Source organism: Canis lupus, chromosome 19 (assembly GCF_048164855.1).
Source record: "Canis lupus baileyi chromosome 19, mCanLup2.hap1, whole genome shotgun sequence".
Taxonomy (NCBI): Eukaryota; Metazoa; Chordata; class Mammalia; order Carnivora; family Canidae; genus Canis; species Canis lupus.
Genome location: NC_132856.1, coordinates 9,589,073 through 9,610,672, shown reverse-complemented (window position 1 = coordinate 9,610,672; position 21,600 = coordinate 9,589,073). Strand labels below are relative to the sequence as shown.

The 21,600-nt window shown below is 48.0% G+C and overlaps 2 protein-coding genes and 1 long non-coding RNA gene across 20 annotated transcripts in view; 1 reads left to right on the top strand and 2 right to left on the bottom strand.

The window, feature by feature from the left end:
• The window catches only part of SEC13 (SEC13 homolog, nuclear pore and COPII coat complex component), a 33,600-nt gene extending 21,583 nt beyond the window's left edge, over window positions 1-12,017 (bottom strand). Inside the window, exons 1-5 of one of the 2 annotated variants that reach the window (XM_072785155.1) lie at window positions 11,902-12,017; window positions 8,837-8,881; window positions 6,307-6,422; window positions 3,863-4,014; window positions 3,157-3,290 (exon numbers count right to left, since the gene is read on the bottom strand). In XM_072785155.1, coding sequence (XP_072641256.1) covers window positions 3,157-3,290; window positions 3,863-4,014; window positions 6,307-6,422; window positions 8,837-8,881; window positions 11,902-11,904 — 450 coding nt within the window. In that variant the 5' untranslated portion in view covers window positions 11,905-12,017. Of the gene's footprint in view, window positions 1-3,156; window positions 3,291-3,862; window positions 4,015-6,306; window positions 6,423-8,836; window positions 8,882-11,356 lie in introns of both variants that reach the window. The other variant, XM_072785156.1, reaches the window with a different exon arrangement.
• Window positions 12,018-12,105: 88 nt separating this feature from the next.
• LOC140609849 (uncharacterized) lies at window positions 12,106-21,469 on the top strand. Of its 7 annotated transcripts, XR_012011580.1 has the most exons (8): window positions 12,107-12,296; window positions 13,393-13,466; window positions 16,134-16,216; window positions 19,111-19,197; window positions 19,303-19,363; window positions 19,572-19,673; window positions 20,698-20,852; window positions 21,269-21,469. It is a non-coding gene; the product is annotated as an uncharacterized lncRNA (long non-coding RNA). The 7 variants fall into 7 exon arrangements; XR_012011578.1 differs by having other exon boundaries at window positions 12,106-12,296; window positions 19,111-19,363; XR_012011579.1 differs by lacking the exon at window positions 19,572-19,673 and having other exon boundaries at window positions 12,111-12,296.
• Window positions 16,200-21,600, bottom strand: part of ATP2B2 (ATPase plasma membrane Ca2+ transporting 2) — a 372,053-nt gene continuing 366,652 nt past the window's right edge. For 7 of the 11 annotated variants that reach the window (XM_072785140.1, XM_072785138.1, XM_072785142.1 and 4 more), the window contains one exon: window positions 16,200-19,344. In XM_072785140.1, the coding sequence (XP_072641241.1) occupies window positions 19,033-19,344 (312 nt within the window). In that variant the 3' untranslated portion in view covers window positions 16,200-19,032. The remainder of the gene's footprint in view (window positions 19,345-21,600) is intronic. The other 4 variants (XM_072785144.1, XM_072785147.1, XM_072785148.1 and 1 more) reach the window with 2 other exon arrangements.

The following is a 21,600-nucleotide window of genomic DNA, read 5'->3' as shown; positions in this document are numbered from 1 at the left end:
GTAGATGAAATGGTCTTCTATTGGAAGATGTCACCTATTTTGCCTGGCTTCAGAGCTTCAAAGGACAGGCTGACTTTCTTGTTAGGGGATAATGCAGCTGGTGACTTGAAGTTGAAGCCATCTGCCATCCAGATAATCCCAGGACCCTTAAAAATCATGCTAAATCTCCTCTGCTTGTCATCTTTAAATGGAAGAACAAAGCCTGGATGACAGCACATCTGTTTACAATGTGGTTTACTGAATATTTTAAGCCCACTGTTGAGACTTCCTTCTCAAAGACTCCTTTAAAATGTTAACTGCTCACTGAAAATACATCTGGTACCCAATAGCCCTGACGGGAGACATACAATGACATTGTCATTTTTATGCCTGCTAACACAATATCCATTCAGCAATTTTCAAGGATTAAGGAGTAGTTTCTACCTTCGAGACTTATAATTTAATAGTTATTATAATATGGTTATAACTGCCATTGTGATTCCTTTGGATCTGGGCAAAGTGAAAACCTTGTGGAGAGGATTCACCAATCTAGACGCCATTAACAACATTTGTGATTCATGGGAAGAGGCCAAAATATAAGCACGAATAGGAGTTTATAAGAAGTTGATTCCCACCCTCATGGATGACTGTGTTCAAGACTTCAGGGGAGGACATAACTGCAGATGTGGTGCAAAAGGAACCGGAATAAGAAGTGGAGACTGAAGATGTGACTAAATTGCTGTAATCTCATGATCAAACTTTAACAAGATGAGGAACTGCTTCTTATAGATGAGCAAAGAAAGTAAGGTTTCTTGGGGCACCTGGGTGGCTCAGTGGTTAAGTGTCTGCCTTTGGCTCAGGGCCTGATCCTGAAGTCACAGGATCGAGTCCCACAGTGGACTCCCTGCATGGAGCCTGCTTCTCTCTCTGCCTATGTCTCTGCCTCTCTCATGAGTAAATAAATAAAATCTTAAGAAAAAAAAAAAATAAAGAGTTTCTTGGGATGGAATCTACTCCTGAAGATGCTGTGAAGACTGGTGAAATGACAACAAAGGATTTACAATATTACATACATTTAGCTGATAAAGCAGAAGGGTTTGAGAGGATTGACTACAATTCTGAAAGTTCTAGTGCAGGTAAAATGATATCAAACAGCAATGCATGCTACAGAGAAATCATTTGTGAAAGGAAGAGTCAACTGATGCAGGAAACTTCAATGTGGTCTTCTTATCAGTCAGCAGCCATTAGCACTGAGGCAAATCCCTCCAGTAGCAAAAAAAATATTACAACTCGATGACCACTCTGATAATGCTAAGCATCTTTCGGCAACAGAATAAATTTTAATTAAGGTATGTTTTTAAGACTCAATGCTATAACTGCATACTTAAGAGACTTGTAAGACAGGGTAAATATAACTTTTATATGCACTGGGAAACCAAAAAATTCCTGACTCCCTTTATTGCAATAGTCTGGAACCAAACCCACCACAGCTCTGAGGTATATCTGTGTTGTAGGATACCACTCCGAGGAAACATTGCCAATAGGCCAATCCATACAGACAGAAAGTAAATTAGCAGCTGCCTAGGTAGGAGGCAGGGTGGAGAGTGACTGCTAATGAGCATTCTTTTTGGGGGGAGGAAAAAGTTCAGAAAATTAGCAGTGATAGTTGCACACTTTGTGAATGTGACTAAAACTTACAGAACTATATACTTTATAAAGGGTGAATTTTATAAGTCAATTGTATATTAGTTTTAAAAAATGGTTAAAAGCAAGAGAAATCCTAAAACTTCTCCTGCCTTTTTTTTTTTTTTTAAGATTTTATTTGTTTATTCATGAGAGACACACAGAGAGAGGCAGAGACACAGGCAGAGGGGAGAAGCAGGCTCCACACAGGGAGCCTGATATGGGACTTGATTCCGGGACTCCAGGATCACGCTCTAGGCCAAAGGCGGCGCCCAACCGCTGGGCCACCCAGGGATCCCCTCCCTGTTGGCTATTTTGGCAATACTCTCCCTTCTCAGGTCTGTTAGAAGGCACCTTATTGCTTCTTCCTGCTCAGATAACCAATACCATGCAGTTTTGTGGTTGTTGGTTTATTCCTCTCTGCTTCTATTTTGGAGTTTGTGGAAATATCTTGTTACCTAGTTTTATTGTAAATGCTGTGAAGTTTTGGTTGTGCTCTCTAGCTGCTCTGTTGGGTTTTTACAGAGATGAGGAAAGACTGAAAAGCTGTGATGCCACTCCGTACCATCTTCTCAGAAGTCTCTCAGCCTACTCATTTTTGCAAGTTAGTCAGCAGATGGGAATCTGAGTACCTTAAGTAAAGACTCTGAGACAGGCTCTTGGGGGTTCTAGGGGCTGGACAGATTATGGATCCCCTGAATTTGAGAAGTACCCAAGTACAGCATCAAGCTTGGGAGCTACTAGGTTTCCATCTGAGTAGATTTTAGAAATGTTTGGGGCCACCAAAGCTGGAACTGTTGTATAGTGAGAAGGTATACAGAATCTGGGTTCTAATTCTGGCACAGGACCTTCTCTAAATCATTTACTTTTTCTGACCCTCATCTGTCTTGCCATAAAATGGGAACAGAATGGCTTACTTGCATGCCTATACACTTGGTAGCTTCTTCTTTCATTTACAGACACTTGTAAGGATTACATGACACACAGTAAGGGTTAAGTACTGTGAGAGATTCTTTACTGTCTACAGTGCTTTCTGGACTATTTTAGCCATAATATCTAATGACTGAAATGCAAGGAACTGAATTCCTAGGATGTTCTTTATAACACTACTCAGTTCTGGGGGTCCCAATGACCACTGTAAACATGTCAACTTGAGGTGTCCATAGCAAAGGCAGCAGGTAAACAGGCTACTGCTGCCACCTTGCCAAGGTCCTGGCCCTGCCTGGTTTGGGAGCTTGCTAAGAGGAACCTGTGCCAACCCCTGCCCTGGGCCGAATGAGGCTGGTATAGCCTGGCCTCCCTGCATGCAGCCTCTGTCTGGCTTCAGAGCTAAAGAGGCTCAAAACTGACCCACCAAGCACGTCTGAGCATCATTCCCTCCCCAGCCCCCTGCACAGCAGTGATGCTACTCCTGCCACTCTCTCAAGAGTCTCCAGGAGACACATAGCAAGGCAACAAAAGCACACTCCATGCACAGGCAAGGTCTAGACTTACAGTATGAGCATTGTTGATCTTCTTTACTTCCCACTGGCCCTCTCCGGTGTATGTCAGCAGGGAGATGGCCCCATCTGAGCTCCCACAGGCCAGTATTAGGCCGTAGTCATGGGGGGCCCAGCACACAGAGTTTACTGCAGGAAGGAGAGAAGCATAGTTAGCAGACTTTGTTTCCCAGGTTTATCATTTTACTAAATTTGAAAAATAAAATTGCAGGGATCACTAGGAGGAAGTTTTAATTTTGTCAATTAAGGAGACTTAAAAAGCTCATCATCCATGAATATAATAATTTCATAAACTACCGTCTACTTTAACAAAAAGCAAGATGGGGTGAAATAGATAAAGGGGATTAAGAGTACACTTACTGTGATGAGCGTAATGGACAGAAATATCGAGTCACTGTAATATACACTTGAAACCAATGTAACACTGTATGTTGATAAAAATAAATTAATAAAACCAGGGGAATAAAAGCAGATAGAAAGTAATCTGAGAATAAAGGCCAGTACTTTAAATGAATAAATTTTTTAGAAAACTTACTGTTTTTACCTTTTCTTATTTCACTTGAAATTGTCTTTAGGTCCTAGGGCCTTATCTCTGCTGTAGACAGCAGAAAAGCCAACCAAACCCAAGGGACAAAGGAGGAGCATCACAAGGGAAAGGAATGCAAGGCCCCACCCACCTGCTCCCACTACACTCACTGTACCTGAGGAGTCATGTCCTGTGTGCTCGTGTGTCTTCTCCCAGGTGCCATTTTCCTCCTTCCAGATAATGACCTTCCGGTCATAGGAGCAGGATGCCAGGATGTTGCCATACATGGGGTGGGCCCAGGCCACTTGCCACACAGGACCCTCGTGACTACAAGGGGACAGACAGGGTCAGAGGCTGCTCAGATGGGTCACAGGAACCTGCGGTGCTCTGCTAGCCACTACTCTGGACTGAACTGAATGGCTTTCTTGGTAGGCAGATACAGTATCTCAGGACAGAGTTGCCTAAGAATTTTGTAACGGAGAGCTATAGGATGTCACTGCCAAAGGGGACCTTTGTTGGGCAGTAAAGGTCCTGAGGCCCAGGGGCTTTGAAAGTAAGTCAGGACTTTAACTCAGCTTCTCTATCCTGACCTGCCATAACCCTCCCTTGTCCCACAGTGTAGCCAGTACCACCTACATCTGCCATCATCAGAAGCCTCTCAGCCTATTCATTTGTGCACCAATCAATCCAGGGTTTGTACTTATAATTGCTCAGAGGTGTTTGTAGAGTAAATTGTTCTTCTGATCTTTATGCATTCACCTGGTCAGTAATATCTGAGCACATACCTGGTGCTGGGCTCTGTACTGGGGCTGTCTCTGAGGTGCAGGGAAGGGTGGGAACCCAGCACACAAGAAGTGACACGGCAGAGAGGTGATGGCCCAGGCTTTTCCACCCCCACTCCCCATTCACTAGCTGCTTGACTTTAGGTAAGGGTCATGTCTTTTCTGTGGCTTAGTCTCCCAATGGAGATACCAGCAAGACTTCTTTCAAAAGTGTGCTCATGAGGGGGAAATATGTGTGATAACTCACGTAAAAAGCTTGAACAATGCTGGGCACAAGAAAAGGAAAAACCACTCATGCCTGTCAGCTGCTATTGCTGTTCTTTGTTCACTTCTCTACCCCAGGGCTGCAGACACTCAATGTGTCCTCCTCTTTCTGGCTGGGACAATTTCCAGGCCCCACAAAGTAGCTGCCAAGGAAACTCGGAAGAGATACAAATGTCCTATAACTAGCAGTTCAACTGAGGCAAAAAAAAGGGAGGAGGTGTGAATCTTTTTTATTCCTCTAATATCATACATCATTTAAGCATGAGAAAAAGAGCGCAGAAGAAAGGGCCAAGTAAGAGCAGATGCGATCGCCTCTGCCAGTACCGGTGCCAGGCAGCATTCTGCACAGCCTGGGGCTGCTCCTGCTGCACAAGTAGCATCTGACCCCTCAGTCACTCAGTTTTTGACTCAAGAAGAGGGGGACTCCGTCTCCCCAGATGACTACTTAGTTATGCCTTCTTTAATTCAGTTACCAAATGTGTACTGAACTCCTATTCATCAAGGTTAATTTCTCCTGTGCAGTCTGCTGAAGGCTTTGGTCCCTTCTCAGAATAATGGATACAATACACAGAGTTAGAATTACAAAGGAAATCCAATTAAATGAAATACAGTTAGTGAAATGTTGAAGAAGGATTTATAACATCGTGATACATGTACTTCTTTGTTAGCACATTAACAAACTCGAGTGGGAGGTCTAATAACCACTCTCATCTCAAAGTAGTGATGAGCCTAAATGCTACTTTGAGACAGCTGTAACTGGAATGTGCTATAAAGATATCTGTGTCTTCTACTGGTAACAAAGTTACAGGTGTTCTGAATACTGCTGTGGTTTCTAGCCTAAATCCATCATTGAAGGAAATGCTAAATATGAGTCACTGACAATAAAGATGTGATTTTTTTTTTTAAATCTCAGCCCCAGTTCACCAGTCCCTGAATTCTATCCACCAAACCCTTGGAGATCTGTGGAACTCAGGTTAAGGATTCCCATTTACTTGAAATGTAGTGGACTGAGGGATAGTAGTAGGGATGTAGCCATAAAAATGAGCCAGGATCTCAAGAATCTTAGTAGGGAGAGGGGAAATCAAACATTTGTAAATATTCACTGAATATCTGCTATGGGCAGGCAAATAGGTAAGATTATAGAACTTACATAATTACTAATGCATTCTTACATAAACATTATTGCCTTTGAGTGATACTTTAGATCATGTCAGCTAAATTTAAAAAAATGTTCTTTCCACTTTTAAAATAACAGCAGCTGAAGGCATGCTGTGAGCAGGCTCCACCTGGGAGGCAGCAGCAATGGCCCATTTTGAGGGTGAGGAGGTGAAGTCTCCAAGAGGCAGACTGACTCTTACCCAAGGTCTTCTGGTAGGTTTTTGGATGGCAAAGTTGAGATTCATCCTGGATCCATCAGCCTGGAATGTCTGTTGAGAACGGCTGCCTAGCTGGGATAGGTATCTTCTCTGCTAACTGCACTGTGGGGCTCCTTTGATCTGGGTCCTCAGCTTTTCCTGCCATGCCTGAGAAGCTCAGCTATTCTGAGACCTCGCCCAGACTTGGCTGCACTTACCCTCTGAGGTCGGCAATGAGGATCTGTCCTCCATTTCGCACATCGAAGATTTTGACGGACCTGTCTGAGGAGCAGGTTGCCAGGCGGGTGCCATAGTAGTCCATCTGGGCATCGTGCTGCAAAGGGAGGATAGCTTGGGAAGCCTGCAGGCTGGGCGGATGAGGGTGGGGTAGGGTAGGACAGTCACCAGGACAGAGTCTAGTTTGGATCAGAGTTTACTGGATATTAATCTAATCTCAAAGCAGCATCACTATCAGGCAACAAGCTAGCATCTCTACATTCTCATTTCTCTGACAGGCAATGTCATTCTGAAAGGGACCAGAAAAACCATACCTAGCTGCTTTCAGACTCTTTACATACACAGGGGAAGTCGTTTCCAACCCTATTCTGTAGGGTGGGTATGGGAGACAAAACACTGGCTATCTAAGCCTCCCTTTTCTTCTTCCTTCCTCAGGCCCCACCCTGTTCTGAGGCGCTATGGGCTACTGGGGAAGACACCCAGAGGTTCAGCTCAGCCCCAGAACCCAGGGCTAATGCTGATGGAAAGGAGCAGCCTCTGAATGCCTGTGGGGCCCAGTGAGTTCCTCCATAATGCACATCTGGCCTGGATACAAGGCTCTTTTTTTTTTTAAGATTTTATTTATTCATTCATGAGAGAGACAGAGAGAGAAAATCAGAGGCACAGGCAGAGAGAGAAGCAGGTTTCATGCAGGGCGCCTGACGTGGGACTCGATTCCGGGTCTCCAGGATCACACCCTGGGCTGAAGGCGGCGTTAAACCACGGAGCCACCTGGGCTGCCCTGGATACAGGGTTCTATTCAGACATTTGGGCTCCTTCCTCCTCCTGTGGCCCTAGATCTTTTGTGGACCTTTGTTCCTAGATTTTTACAAGACCCTTTTCCTAGGAGTGTGCCCAGTACCCCAGACTCTCCATCCATGCCTTAGATGTCACTAGTCCCACCACTGATGAACCGACCTTCTGGATGCTAACTGGCCATGTCCCTGCCCACAGCTCTTATCTATCTTGTTCCTCTGGACCACAATGCCTGTTGTCCCACTGAATATCCTAGTCCTTCCTATCTGCTGCCTATTCCTACAGATGGCACCTTCCTCAGCTGTCTTACCTCGGGGATTTAGAGACTATCAGCTGCCACTCCTACGGTGTTCAGGAACAATCAATACCCTCTCAACAAGCAGTCATTCGGTTTGCTTCAACGTTCCTTCCTCATCTCCCTACCTGAGAAAAACATCCTGGTTCTTCTTTGGAAGTCAATCCTCTCCACTATTCTAGGTCTTGGCTTCTTGGAAGACAAGCAATGCAAACGTTAAGATAGATTTCTTAGGTACTTCTCCTGCAGAGTGCTATCACACACTTTGGAAAGAAGTAGGGCATAGTACCTAAAAGAGTTGAATCCTATCTCCTTACCTTACTGCTGTTTAACCTTGGAAAATCTTACATAATCTCCTTGAACCTCACTTTCCTTCTCTTTAAATGGGGCTAATGATGGCATCTGCTTTAAGGGTTGTTATGAAGGTTCAATGAGATACTGAACGAAAAGTATATAACATGGGGTATGACACTTAGCGAACATGTAGGCATCAGCCGTTACTACTTGGCCTCGTCTGTTTCTCAAATCCAACCTATATAAGTAGGTAGCATTTCCATCATTTCCCCCATCTTAGCTATGAGGAAATCAAGGCTGGCTCAGAAGAGTTAAGAAATTGGCCAGGGGGTCTCAGATTGGATTTTCTTACCCAAGGCACCACACTGTCTCCAAACAGGTATGGTTAGACTGCATCCAGGAAACATATACAACTGTGAGACCAGGCAGCCTCTCAGGAGACAAAAAGCAACTGTTGGTGGGCAGGAGCCCTGAGATGAAACACTGTAAGCTGACTGACCAGGGTCTTGCTCAAAGGCTGCCTGGACTGTGTGGCCCTGCATGAAGCAGTCTGCATCTTTGCTTCTGGGGACTTTACCCTCTGGACCTTCTCCCCCACCACTCTGCCCTCTGATACTGAGCTCTGTGTTTGCCTCTCAGAAAACGCCCTGAGTTAATGACTTCTGGTTCAAAGGGCTTTGCCTGGCCTACTGTGTGTGGTGGTCCTACCTGGCTGTGCTCTGGGCTTTCGCTGTGCCTGCTCTCTGCCTTTATACTGAGTTACCTTCCCATTCTCTTCTTTCAGCCCCCTTTCCAGTGGGGCTAAGCACTGGCAGCATGAGGAAGGCAGGTGGGAAGATTATTGTTAAACTTTCACACCGGCTCAGCCTCCATCCCAGAGCAGGTTACATTGCTGGCCTGAAGACCGAGGGCCTTGAGCTATAAACTTTTCCTAGGTTTCTCCCACCAGAGTGACCAGAATGCCCAGTACTGGCAACCAGGCAGGCATGGCTGGGAGACTGACCATATGCTAAGGCTACCGCTTGATTATAGGGTGCCATGCCACACCAGATACATGAATGATCAACAGAAAAGCTTCCCCCGCACTGAAATGCCCACATGTGAGAGAAGGCTAAAGGAATACTTACAATCATATCCTCATGGGAGGTGTCCACAGTGTTAATTACTGACACCTAGAACCAAAGATATAGTTGGTAAAAGAACAGAGGGCAGTTAGAACGCAATCACCTTATTAAACGTACCAGTCATTTCTAAAGTTCTTGACTGCATTTGTTCGTTCACTCATTACACATTTACTTTAAGTATCTTCTTTTTGCCAAGCACCGTGTCAGTGACTGGAGATACAGACACAAATAAATATTTCTTGCCCCTGAAAATCTCACACATAAGTAACGCTAACATGGAAAGATAGGTACTTTAACAGCAGTTTACGTGTACTATAGCAGCCTGAGGAACTGGTGGTGGCAGACATGAATTGGGACTTAGATGATGAGGACTTTACCAGGTGGCTCAGGGGGAAAACGTACAGTCCAAGCAGAGGCAATAACATGAACAGAGAGGGGAGAATGGCAAGCAGTCTTGGCTACCTCTGAGGGTGAAGGAGGATGCTGGAGGATCTATGGCTGTTGTTCCTTTTCTGGATGACAGAGCTTCTGATTTACAGGCAGTTTGGGCAGAACAGTTAATACCTAAGCCTTGGAGAACCAATTCAAGGCGGACAGCTTCCTGGTCCACCACTTATGACAGGTTCTAGGCTGTCACCCACTGGGATCCAGGTTGAACAACTTAGGGAGCTGGAACACAGCTGCATGGTCTTCACCCTCTCACTCCTCTTTAAGGTCCAGCTCAAATTATGCCCGTTTTGAAGGTTCCCAGATTCTCCAACCTGCTGAACTCCTCTGAATATCTGAAGCACTGAGAGCACAACAGTTCACACTCTTTCTTTTCTGAAAACAGACCCAGGGTCTGTGTCACCTACAGTTCTGAATCTTTTCAAATCACCAGCACAGTGTTCTGCAACCAGAAGGAACTCAGTGACTGCTTGCTGAATGAATACATAAACGAACAAAACCAGACAGTTTTACTCTTTAAACTCCCGGGATAGAAAAGGGCTGAAAGGGAGGTTTCAGTTTGGAACTGGTATTCCTTACCACCATCCCCATTTCATCTTTTTCCAGCACAAGCCCTACAAGTATAAAGTCTGATTTGACTTTTCAGAAAAGTGGACACTGGAGGAGACAGTTGCCAAGCAGTTCAAAAGGTACATATCAAGTAAGCACAGGTCTCTCCCATCAAATTCGAGACTCCCTAATAAGTGGGCCTCCAAGGTCTGCAAAAGCAAGTAAAGATAAAAGAGAAGCGTCTCCTACTTTTGCCAAGCAGTCTAGGTTACAAAGGGCTTTCACATATGCACCAGGAAGGACAAAGGGCAGAATTAACTGAAGCCGTCCTATAACTAAGGAACTGAAGGAGCCTAGAGAAGAGGGAGCACTTGCCCAAGTCACAGAGATTGTTAAAGGTGGAGCTGGAAAACAGCCTGACCTGTTAATTCCCAGCTCACAAAGCTTTCCACTCCACTAGGCTGCCTATCCAGAACATACAGTAAGTAGTTGTTACAGTAAATTCTCTAAATCAATGGCTGAGGGCCAAGGAGAGTCAGGAAGAAAAGTTTCCTGGTAGTTTCATACCAGGTCACTAACTAGCACGGATTTTTAACCACTTTCACCCACCAGCCAGGACTGGTGAGCCACACTTCTGAACAAGTGTTTTAAGAGCTCCCTTCTTGGGGATCCCTGGGTGGCTCAGCGGTTTAGTACCTGCCTTTGGCCCAGGGCCTGATCCTGGAGTCCCGGGATCGAGTCCCACATTGGGCTCCTGCATGGAGCCTGCTTCTCTCTCTGCCTGTGTCTCTGCCTCTCTCTCTCTCTCTCTCTCTCTGTGTCTCTCATGAATAAATAAAAATAAAATATTAAAAAAAAATAAAAAAATAAAAGCTCCCTTCTAAAAAAGTCCTCCCTCCTGAGCACCTCACATTGTCTGATCCTTGTTAAGTAGTAAGAGGCAGTGCCCTTAAAACAATTAAGCTCTTCAGAATTGGTTGAAGAGTTAAAATTTCATTTAGAGAGAGCTGAGTATCAGCTTAAGAGATTATTGTTGTTATTATTTTTTAAGGATTTTACTTATCTATTCATGAGAGACACAGAGAGGGGCAGAGACACAGGCAGAGGCAGAAGCAGGCTCCACGCAGGGAGCCCGACGCAGGACTCGATCCCAGGACCCGGGGACCACCACCTGAGCCGAAGGCAGACGCTCGACCAGGGGCGCCCAGAGCATAAGAGATTCTACACAGCGGCTGAAGGATCAGGGGCCTAAATAGATGAGCAGTTTCAGGGCAAGACCTCAACCCAGGGTCCTGACTTCCGGTTCCCAAAGGTTCCCTCAAACCCCAGGCACACCCACTGTCCTGAGCACGGGTTACCTGAGCCCGGCACCCCCCACCCCCTGCCCATGCAGGCTCCAGGGACGCGCTTTTATTTATCAGTTATCATCCATTCACTCAATGAGTCAACGAGGCATGACTGTACATCGGATCCTAGAGATGTAAAAACCCGAGTCTACCTCCAGAGAGTAATTTAGCTCGTCCTTACATGAGGTTCTTGAACTGCCCGTCACACTTCGGGGCCCTACATTCACGTCCACATACACCTCTGCTGGGGCAGGTGGGAGGCGGCACAAGGGTGGTCACGGGGTTCGCGTCCCGGCTCGGTCACTTAGGCGGCTGCGGAAGAGGTTCGCCTCTCGGAACCTCAAGCTTCGCGGGCGGCGCGTCCATCTCGGGGCAGCACCTATTCTGCGGGGCCGTTAGCGGGCCGCAGACCCCGAGCAACGCTGGGAACTTCCTAAGGTTTAGGATACGGAAGCTCCCCCGGTGTTCTGGGTTTTGTTTTCAGTTGTCGGGGGGAAGAGAAAGAAAAGAAGGAGCGAGAGGCGCGGGGGCGGCTCGGCCGGCGGAGTTCCCGGAGCTGCCGCGGCCTCCTCCGGCCTCCCCCTCCGAAGGGTTCCGAGACGCGAGGCCAGAACCCCGCAGGCCCCGAAGCGGCGGAGGGGGAGCTGACCGGCCGAGGCCGCGGCTCTACCCTTGGCACGGTCAGGGAACCCGGGAGAGGGCCCCGTGCTCTGCCCCCACACTCACCATGGCTGCGACGGCGGCAGCTCCCGGCCTCGGACGTGGCAGCTCCCGGCGGCGCCCCCGAACAGCTCACTTCCGGCGCCGGGCGGGCCGGCGGGCCGTGGCGCTGGAGCCTCCGGGTAGCAACGCGCTTCCGCTCGCACAAACGTTCCGGGGCGGCGCCCCGCCCTCCCGAGGCCCCGCCCCTTCTGCGTGCGGATCGCGGGAGACCAAAGGGGGAGGGGCTTTGGTCTCTGATTCTGATCCCGGGGCTCTTGGAGTCGGGAGCTCGAGCCCATCTTCTCTTCCCAGCAGGCCCCCCCTTTTGCTGAGATCTATGCACGAGAGGAAGGCCTCGTAACTGCAGCTTCACCCGCCTCCCTGCAGAGCTGGGTGCCACCGGCCTTAAGAGGAACACTGTAGGAGGAGTAATTTTTTGGGTAGTGGGTAGACTGGTCCTGGTGCTTCCTTGTTGTTGGGACCTCAGGACCCAAAGCTGGGGCCAGGGGCAGAGACGGCCAGGAAATGCCAGCTACCGGCGGCTGAGCCCTTTCACCGTGCCCTCTCCAAACCGCGGGACCCAATGCCTCCAAACTGCCCCTTCCGCACAGTCTTGGGATCCTGTGAAGTAGAAACCCCAGGCAGGGTGGGATCTCATCTGGGTTTCTGCAGCTAGAGCCCAGGAGCTAAACCCTCGTGTCCCCAGCCCTTAGGTCCCGGGCTTCCCACTAGCACGATGAGAATGTCGTGAAGCTGATGGAGCCTGGGAGCTCCCCTCGGCCACACCTGGTGGGGCAGACCTGGACCCTTCCTGGTGTTAAGGAGTCCAGGGGCCTAGGGTGGAGCTCAGGCTCGCTTTGAGTAAGTCACCAGCCCTCAGTTTCTCTCTTGACACTGGGTGGAAGATCCCTAGCTAGAGGTGGTCACTGCTGGAAGGAAGACGTTAAGGCTCAAGAGACTGTGATAGGCCTAGACCACCAAGGAGCTTTGGAGAGGGGGCCAAGGATGTGGGGTCTCCGAGTTAAGAGCTGGGCCTCCAGACAGCAGCCCACCCTCTCACCCTCACCTCAGCTTTCAAGATTATTTCCCTCTGATGGAGAAATATTGCAGGGGTGTTGGGGACAGCACTTAAAAGTGGAGCAGGGGGCAGCGGAGGTGGGGCTCTTGGGTCTCCTGTTCTTCAAGGGACAAGCCCTGGCCTTGGATCTGTAGCTGCACCACCGATTCTCTGGGTGCATCAGTTCTCTCTGAGCCTTGCTTTGCTCGAGTGGAAAATGGGGACAGTCACATTTTTAATATAATACGAATATACTGCATGGGTCATAGTTGGTATTAAAGGAACTCCCTGGGATGGGCGTCGAAGTTGGAAAGATTGAGGATTTGGGACAAGCAATGCAATTGTATCTTATTCATTAAGGTATTTGCTGGTGAGACTGAAAGGCACTGTAATATAGAGGTTTCACATGCTAATTCTGGCATCATTTCTGGCTAGGATCATGACTTGTTTCTTTCTAGGTGGGTGTACCCTTCATCTCTCTGAGCTGCTGTCTCCTTGTCTGTTAAGTGGAAATTATAATACTACACTGAAGGTATATGTTGGGAGTAAATGGATCCTGGGATGTGAAACTGTTTGGAAGTTAGATGGGCCTATATGGTGCTTGATCTGAAGATCAGTTCTCCCTGACAAGGCCTAGTCTTTAGTGTGTGTATGTGTGTGTGTATGTGTCCATGGGGAAAGGTGCACATGTGCAACCCTCAACCTTTGAACCAACACTGAGATCATCTCTTGGTTTGGGCACATTCTTGTTTTCTGCTGATGCTCAGCAGAGGTTTGCAAAGTTCAGATTCTGCCTCCCGCCTCCCTAGTAAGGGATGCCACCTACATCTTTTGTCCCCATCTTCCTTCAGCTCCCTCCAGTTGATCCTAGACCCCCCACATCAGGCCATTCTTAACTTTCCCCAGTATGCGCCCCCTTCCTCCCAGACCCTCTGTCCCAAATCTCTTCCTCCTCCTTCTTCTCCTCCTAAGGCCTCTTCCCCCAAAGTCTTGCTCTCTGGGGCTGTCCACTGTTCCTCATGGAAGGTTAATGACTCATGACAGGTTAAACTTACTCCCTTAAATGGTGGAAGTTTGAAAGGTGTGACGCAGTGGAAGGAGAGAGACCACCCACTGAGCTGTGCACCCTTGGGCAAAGTGCCTTTCCCTCCCAGGGACTCCATTTTCCCGAGTTCAAGTCCACAGAGGGCGGGGACCCAGCTGTCCTTCGGAAAAAGGCCTTGTGATGTGTACCGTGTCTGCGTTTCCACGTGTGCATTTATTGTTATTGCTCAGGATAGTGTTGAAAAGGCAGACAAATCCCATTAATTACAAAGAGCACAAGCCAGAGATACAGAGAAATAAAGAGTGTACAATAAGAGCACAGTCACTTCCCAGCCCCGATTGTCCCGGAGCCCCCCAGAGCCCGGGCAGCTTGTGGAAGCTGGAGCGGCACCATTTCCTCGCTACTCTGTTATAAAATATGTGCACACAAGAGTTAGCAGAGTGTGGCGACCCCCAAGAGGAAAGGTCCGGAGGGAGAGCACCACAGGCATTACAAAACAGACTTAGGGGGCTGAGGAGGTCCCAGAGCAGCCTCAAAGGTCTTGTTTTTGGTGGAGGGGGTGATAGGTGATGTCCAGGGCCTGGGATCCCCTTCCTTTTACTAGGGTGAGTAGGATCTCTGCATCACAATCTGGACAGCTTGCTTTGTAACCTGTAAAAGACCTGGGGATTTTCTGCTGTTGTTTGATAGGGCTTGGCTCTGGAAGACCCAAAGCCTTCAAGAAATGCACTCCTCCCATCTTCTCATTGGATCTCAGATACTATGGAGAGAGTTTAGGGTGGGAGGCATGTTGCAGCGCACCCAGCTGACAGCCTCCCTTAAGTAGAGCAGGGATGGGCAGGGGGAGTCAGGGTGGTTTGAAGGTCTGAGAAAGAAATTCCTGCATCCCAAAGGACCTATTACACAACCGCTGAATAAACTCTGAATAAAGAACAAGAAGTGAATCCCCCTCCCCCAACAAAAATAAAAAAGTTCGTTCAGGAGAGGGAGACAGAAATACATATTTCTTCCTGAAGAAAATTAGAACTATAGACAACTGGGCCATGCATTCTGGTAGCTCCAGGTCTGGGAGAGAGAGAGATCCCTCTCTTCCTCTTCTGGGGCAGATGGAAGGTCCACCACAGCACAACCAAGGTGGGTGACTGAGTTCTAAACTGAGACTGGGGGTAGGGCTTGGTGGCCTTTCCTGATGACAGCCTTGCTTAGGGTACAGGGGAGATCATGGGAGGAACATTCCCCCAGGATTTAGAATGCTCTTTTTGTTTCTCCTTATGGGACGCTATTTAGTGACCCTGAATGAACAGTGCTTACAATGGCAGGAAGCCCTTTGCCAGTAAAATGACAGGGCCCAGGATTTGGGGTGGGGGAAGGACAGGGGGGTTGTGGTGGAAGACTTGGCAACATTGTGAAGTTTCCTTAAAAGAATAGCTGTGAGACAATAACCAGGAAATTTCGTTTAAAAAAAAAAAAAGAGGGAAGGGTACTTATCCCTCCACATGATAAAACATTATATAAAATGACAGTAATTAGAACTGTATGGCTGGTGCCAGATGAGACACCCAGAGAAGGGAACAGAAATTCCAGAAATAGACCCAAATCTATATAAGCTATCAATATGTAGTACAAGTGGCATTTCAACATGGTTGGGAAGAGAGCAGCTATTCAATAAGTAGGCTACCCAGGCTGAGATGGGTCCAGAGTCCTTGGCCCACTACTGTCATTGTCATTGGTCTGGTCTCAAAAGCAGGGCACCCTCCCTCTTGTCAACCCTGTGCTCTGGTTGGGACAAGGGGGCAAGGGACTGGTGGGAGCAATGGGGGCTGCTTCAGAGTTAGGGGAAGCACTGCCTGAGACACAGGGAGGAAACGTTCCTCCCTGCCCGCCTCCACAGGTGGGTGATTCTTCATCCCCGGGGGTCACTGAATGTGCCCCCTGCTCTTCTCTCATCTGTTGAGGGGAGACAAGTGGTTGAGCTTAGACCTCAGAATGAATCTGCTATCTTCTGAAGCCCTTGTCCAGAGGACAGAAAAGAAGCTAAGTGGATGGTGCGGTCCCAAACCGGAAAAAAAAAAAATTACAGAGTATATATTTGCTGTGTTCTGGTTGATGTTGTTTTTTGCCTTTTTTTTTTTTTTTTTTTTTTTTAAACCACAGACATTTCAGAACCACACTGCGGGAATAAGAAGAGTCAGCAATTGAAAGCATAACCATTGCATAGTATTAAATGAACAGAGACGGTGAGTTCTTTATTTACAATTATTGTCTAGATAAAAAAATTCATAAAAACAGATGAATGGTCATAAATTATTTACCCCCTAATGGGGTGAACTGCCAAACGTACCCCATGCTGCTAGATATAGGACGCAGAGTGCAAGCTTTATGTACTACGGTGAGGTTTGACAAACCAATCATTTCCTGTGTGTGTGTCTGTGTGTGTGTGTGCGCGCGCACGTGCGTGTATGTGTGTGTGTGTCTCTGTGTGTGTGTGTGTGTGTGTGTGAGCATCCATCATTCCTGACAAGAAAAGACCAACACTAAGGTCGGGTGTTCCCGGTCACTCTACCACCGCTCCCTGTTCCCCAAGCTAAGCTCTGCTCAGAGAAAGCCTCCTGTTTTCCCTGTGTCCTGGCTCCTAATGAACAGGGAGCGTGGTACGCACACGCAGCTCTCCTGGTGTTGTGGAATGAGGTCATGGACACAAGATTGGAACAGAGAAGGTGGGGATATGGGAAACCTTGAGAAAGGAAACTACAAAAAAACAAAAACAAAAAACCACCATGTTCCAAGGCTGCTCCATGTTTTCCATGAGTGGGTCTTTCCTTTCCTGGCAGGAGAACAGCGGGCTGGCTTTTGGTGGTGTTTGTATTGGAATCCAATAAGCATATCTGAGGGCTGGTCACCCTGTTGGGGTTGCAGTTTCCTTTGCTGGGTACATTCAGAGATACTCCTTCGCGACATTCAAGGGATGCTCTCACGCGCAGAAGGTCCTCCTTCCAGGAAGGTTTGCCAAGTGGGATGGGCAGACTTGGGATCCCAAACCCTCAGGTTCCTTCACAGCCACCCAGACGTAGGCCCTCCCAGCGGACTATGGCTCTTTTCCCAAGTGGCTCTCATCTTGTTTGTGGGAGAATTCTCTGGGCCTGGAGAGGGGAAGGGCCGAGCTGACACAGAGCAACCATGGGAAGGGTCAGTCTGAGGAGCGCATTTCGCAAGCGAGGTGGAAAGTGTTTGGTTTTCCTTGAAGCATGGGACGTCATCGATCATGGTATTCAAAATGTCTTTTGCACTGTACAAGTTTATGGAAAAAGATTGTATGCTGAAAAGTCTCAAAGCAAACTTTGTATTAAATACAAAAGTTCTTTTATGAAAAAAGCTGATACCCACAAAGTGCTTAGCAGTTAAGAGGCTGACGTACAATTAAATAAGCTCTCATTAAGTGGGATTACTAGTGCTGTTATTGTCTTGGGGGGAAATTAACCACCTTTTCTCACCTGTGATACTGTAGGGTTTCAGAATGGCTTTCTGTCTGGGAAAGCAAGACTTGCTGTCGAAAGGCTACAGTATATATTGCGACTACAGGAAGACAATTTGGTTTAAAAATCACACTGAATACATCTCAATATACACATCATAAGGTTCGTTCGGATCTAAATAGTGCAGAGAAAAAGGCTATTCTTCTTCAAAAATAAAAATAAAAGCAGCAAGCCATAATGATCCTCATCCAGTATGCCAACAGCTCATACGCTGCAATTTATAAGTAAATAAACCTCTAAATTACTTAAAAAAAAAAAGAAAAAGAAAATCAACACAGTAGCATTTATAATATTGCAACACTACCTCAACCTCTGTACAGACAGTGCCAAAGAGAACCTCTTTTTTTTGAAATGCTCTTGGTAAACTCAAGCGAGTTTCATCGAGAGAAAAGTCTTCAACCAAAGCTTGGCGGATGCCCGGATCCTCGGGCTGGGCCGGCCAGTAGCACTACGAACCTAAGAAGCCTTCTCTCCTCCTCTCCCTTGTCTACGGAGCACGGTGTTAACCCCCTTCCGGATGGATACTCGGTAGTGTTTGGCTTCTGTCTGGGCCTCCCGTGGTAGTGACATAATTGAACGGAAACAGCAGGCAAAAATCAGAGCATGGCTATTGTAAAACATCAAGGATGCAATCCGGGGAAGTGTCTGTTGGGCTGAGCTGTTTTTATAGCATCTCAGCCACCAGTGTTCTTAAACCGTACAAATAGCCAAAGACGTTACCTACAGGTTTGTAAACAAATTACATTCTTGTTTTAGGACATAAATAAGTTAAAATAGAGCAATTTAAGCGGAAACAAGGCAACATGCCGGCAAAAAAAAAAAGAAAGAAAAAAAAACTTTATATATCCGTGTGTGTGTGTATATATATATATATATACCTATCTATATGGACGTATACAGTCTTGGAAAAGTATACGTTGATATAGATACAAAGAAATGGATATAACCTTGTGAGTGTCTATGAAGTTCTTCGGTTCCGTTGGTGCAAATTTACTAGGTGAGTGAAGCTCTGCAGTTTCAAAAAGTTGTTAAATTAACCTATACAACTGAGACCATGCTGCGCAAGCATTTTCAAAAACTCACAGACCAGTGGATTGGATAAATAGTCTCAGAAAAGAGTCTGTTTGCAGTTCCCGCCTAAGAAAACAAACAAAAAACCCTCCCCGACCCCCCCCACACCAAACAAGGGGAGGACTGGAAGTGTACAGTACATTCATGCAGGGGACGTGGTGGCCTGGCGGGTGCATGGCTGGTCCATGTTTGGGCGGGAGCCTGGGAGGGCTTGTCCTGGGAAGATCGCTCACTCCCGGGGACACCCCGGGGAGACCCCGCCCCCCTTGCCTCAAAGTGAAAAAGAGTTCAAACAGCATCGCAGCCAGAAAAAGGGTCTCTTGGGGGGTGGGGGGGAATGTTGGTTTTCTCGCCAGTATTTGGTTTCCTGTTGTTGCTCGTTGCTGCTTGGGTGAGCTGGGTGCCTGGATGGGTGGGGCCCGGGGGTGGGTGGCGGCGGGGGTCCTCAGCTAAAGCGACGTCTCCAGGCTGTGGATGGGACTCCCTGGACTTGAAGAGGTAGCTGATTTGCTTGTGTCGGTTGTCAGGTTGATCCCGCTGTCGATGGCGCTGTTGTTCTTGTTGAGCGATGACGGCGGGCTCGAATTCTGCTTGAGCGCGGCATCTTCTTCCAGGTCGGTGTCGTCAATGAGGGGGATGTGGGGCTGGGAATCTTCGATCCGGAATTCAGGGTGAGCCATGAAATTATGGATGGAGGTTCGAGACTCAGGCTTTTCTAGACCTTCATAGAGAGAGCTACGGAACGCCTTCACGACGCGAATCTGCAAGGGAAGCACAGGGGTGAGAAGCACTGCCTTGGGGGGGGGCCGGCAGCCAAGCTTGGGGGGGTGCTCGGAGGAGGGGCTGGGGGAAGGGGGTAGGCACAGCGGGCGGCTGGAATCCACAGTCGCTGGGTGTTATGAGCAGGGGAAGGAGGGGGAAGAATGGAAGAGGGGGCTCAGGTTATATGCGTCCATGAGGTTTTAAAAACTGCTTTGGTTTTGGTCAGAACTACAGTATCATTCGGACAGGAGGAATCAAGCCCCATCACAGATGGTGGGAACCAGTGGTTAGAGGAAGCATAGTCCACTCCGGCGGGCACCCAGACCTAGTGAGAGACTGAGCCTTGTTAACTTTAAAGCAGAAGTCCAACCATGCAGAAGGGGAGCGGGCCAGATGGGAATAAAGGAGGAAGGAGGAGAGGCTAGTTTTAGAAAAGTAATCTTAAGAAAACCACACGCAGTTAAGAAACCATACAACATGGAACAGATAACATGTCACGAAACAGAGAAGGAACAGAAAGGAGAGACAGTCGGATGAGCTGGGACAGGAGAAGACACACGAGGGCCAGAGGACAAGAACATCAAACCGAAGCAGCAAAGCAAACCAAAGCCAACTCAGGGCTTTCTGGGGTGCAGAGCAGAGGCAGCCAGAAAGCACGAAGGAGCCGGCGGACTGATGACATTCAGGGGCGGGAGCATGCCACGGTGAGGGGTTGGGAACCACACAGCACACACAGACAGACACACGGCTACACTTGGAAGCCTGGACAATGTGAACGGAGGTCTTTGTACCCAACGTTTCTTTCCTTCATGCATTTGGGAGGTAAACACTCGAGTATAGACTCAAAGCCCTGGCCAGTCATTGGAGGTGATTGACTTTGGGGTCCCTTATTTCCTGGGGCATTTTCTTTCTTTATTTGTGCTTTGAAAACACAAAACCTCCAAAAGGGAGGCCAGAATCAGATGGCCAAACCCAGCCCTGGGTGGGATTCTAGGGGTGTGGAGCCGAGCCACAAACAGCACACTCTTTCATTTTCTGTGTCTTAGTCGGAACCCGTGGTGGTTCTCAGAAGTGTGAAAGGAGGTTGGAGGCTAGTGGAAGGAGCACTGGATTTGGAGTGAGGAAGACCTGAGTCTGAGTCCTGGCTCTGCCACTTTTGGTGCCTTGACCACGGGCGGGACACGCTGCCTCCCTGGCTGTCCTCTGTCCTGCCCCATGGATACAGAGGATTAGGACCCCCGTGTTGAAGAGAGGGGTCCCTTCTCCAGACTCCTGGGAGGGGGAAGCCGTGCCTATCATCTCAAGGGGAAGATGGGACTTGGGGGCAAAGGTTTTCACTCCTGTCTTCCCAGATCCAACTCAGAGTGGCGGCAGTGGCAGAGGAATACGAGGCGGAATCAGCGCCTCCAAGGAGCAGAGCCTTGCCAAGTTGTCCGTGGAGCCGAGGGTGCCTTGCCTGGCTCTCCCTGCAGAGCAGGGGCTGCCTCCATACCACAGGGCTGCAAGGGTGCGGGAACGGGGAGGGGGGGGGCAGGGGATCAGCAGGGCTCTTGTGGTCTGAGGATTTGTGGAACTCTCAGCTAAGCCCAGGGGTGTTGGGTTGGTGGGAAACGGGTGGGGAAAGCCCTGTCCATGGGAGTGAATCTTCTAGGTGACTGTGTCTGATGGTTTTAGGTGTCGTAGCTAAGGGTTTATCTTACTATTTCAGAGGGAAGTGTTTCTAAAGCACCCAAGATGCTCCTCTGCCTTTTGATTTAGTGTGCACAAAGAATTTAAGTTGGTCAGTAATTCTTTTGGTCTTCTGTAAGACCCCTGAGTTTTGATGTTTTAAAAAAAATTTCTCTCTTTTGTTGTCAGCCATCATTACTCGTTCTGACTTTTCCTTATTTTCTCAAAAGCGTCTCTGTCTCTTTTCCTTCTTAGGTGCTGTGGGCTGGGGACTCCAGGGGATCCTGCTTGTTGGAACCATGCTTTAAATGAGAGGCATCAGGCACCAAGCAAGAGCCAGCAGACGCTGTGTATTAGTGCTGGCACTCCGTAACGGCTGTTTGCCCTGAGGCCTCTTTCTCCCTGGATTCCCTATTCAAGGCTCTGTAGAGATGATTAAATATTCTGATCTCCTGATGAGCAAGCGACTACACCCTTGATTAAGTTAAAACAGCAAAAAAAGTGTTGTGGGCCTCAGTTTTCTTATCTGTAAAATGGAAATAATAATCATTGTAACTGTCCAGCCTAGTGCCCAGTGTGTTCTGAGG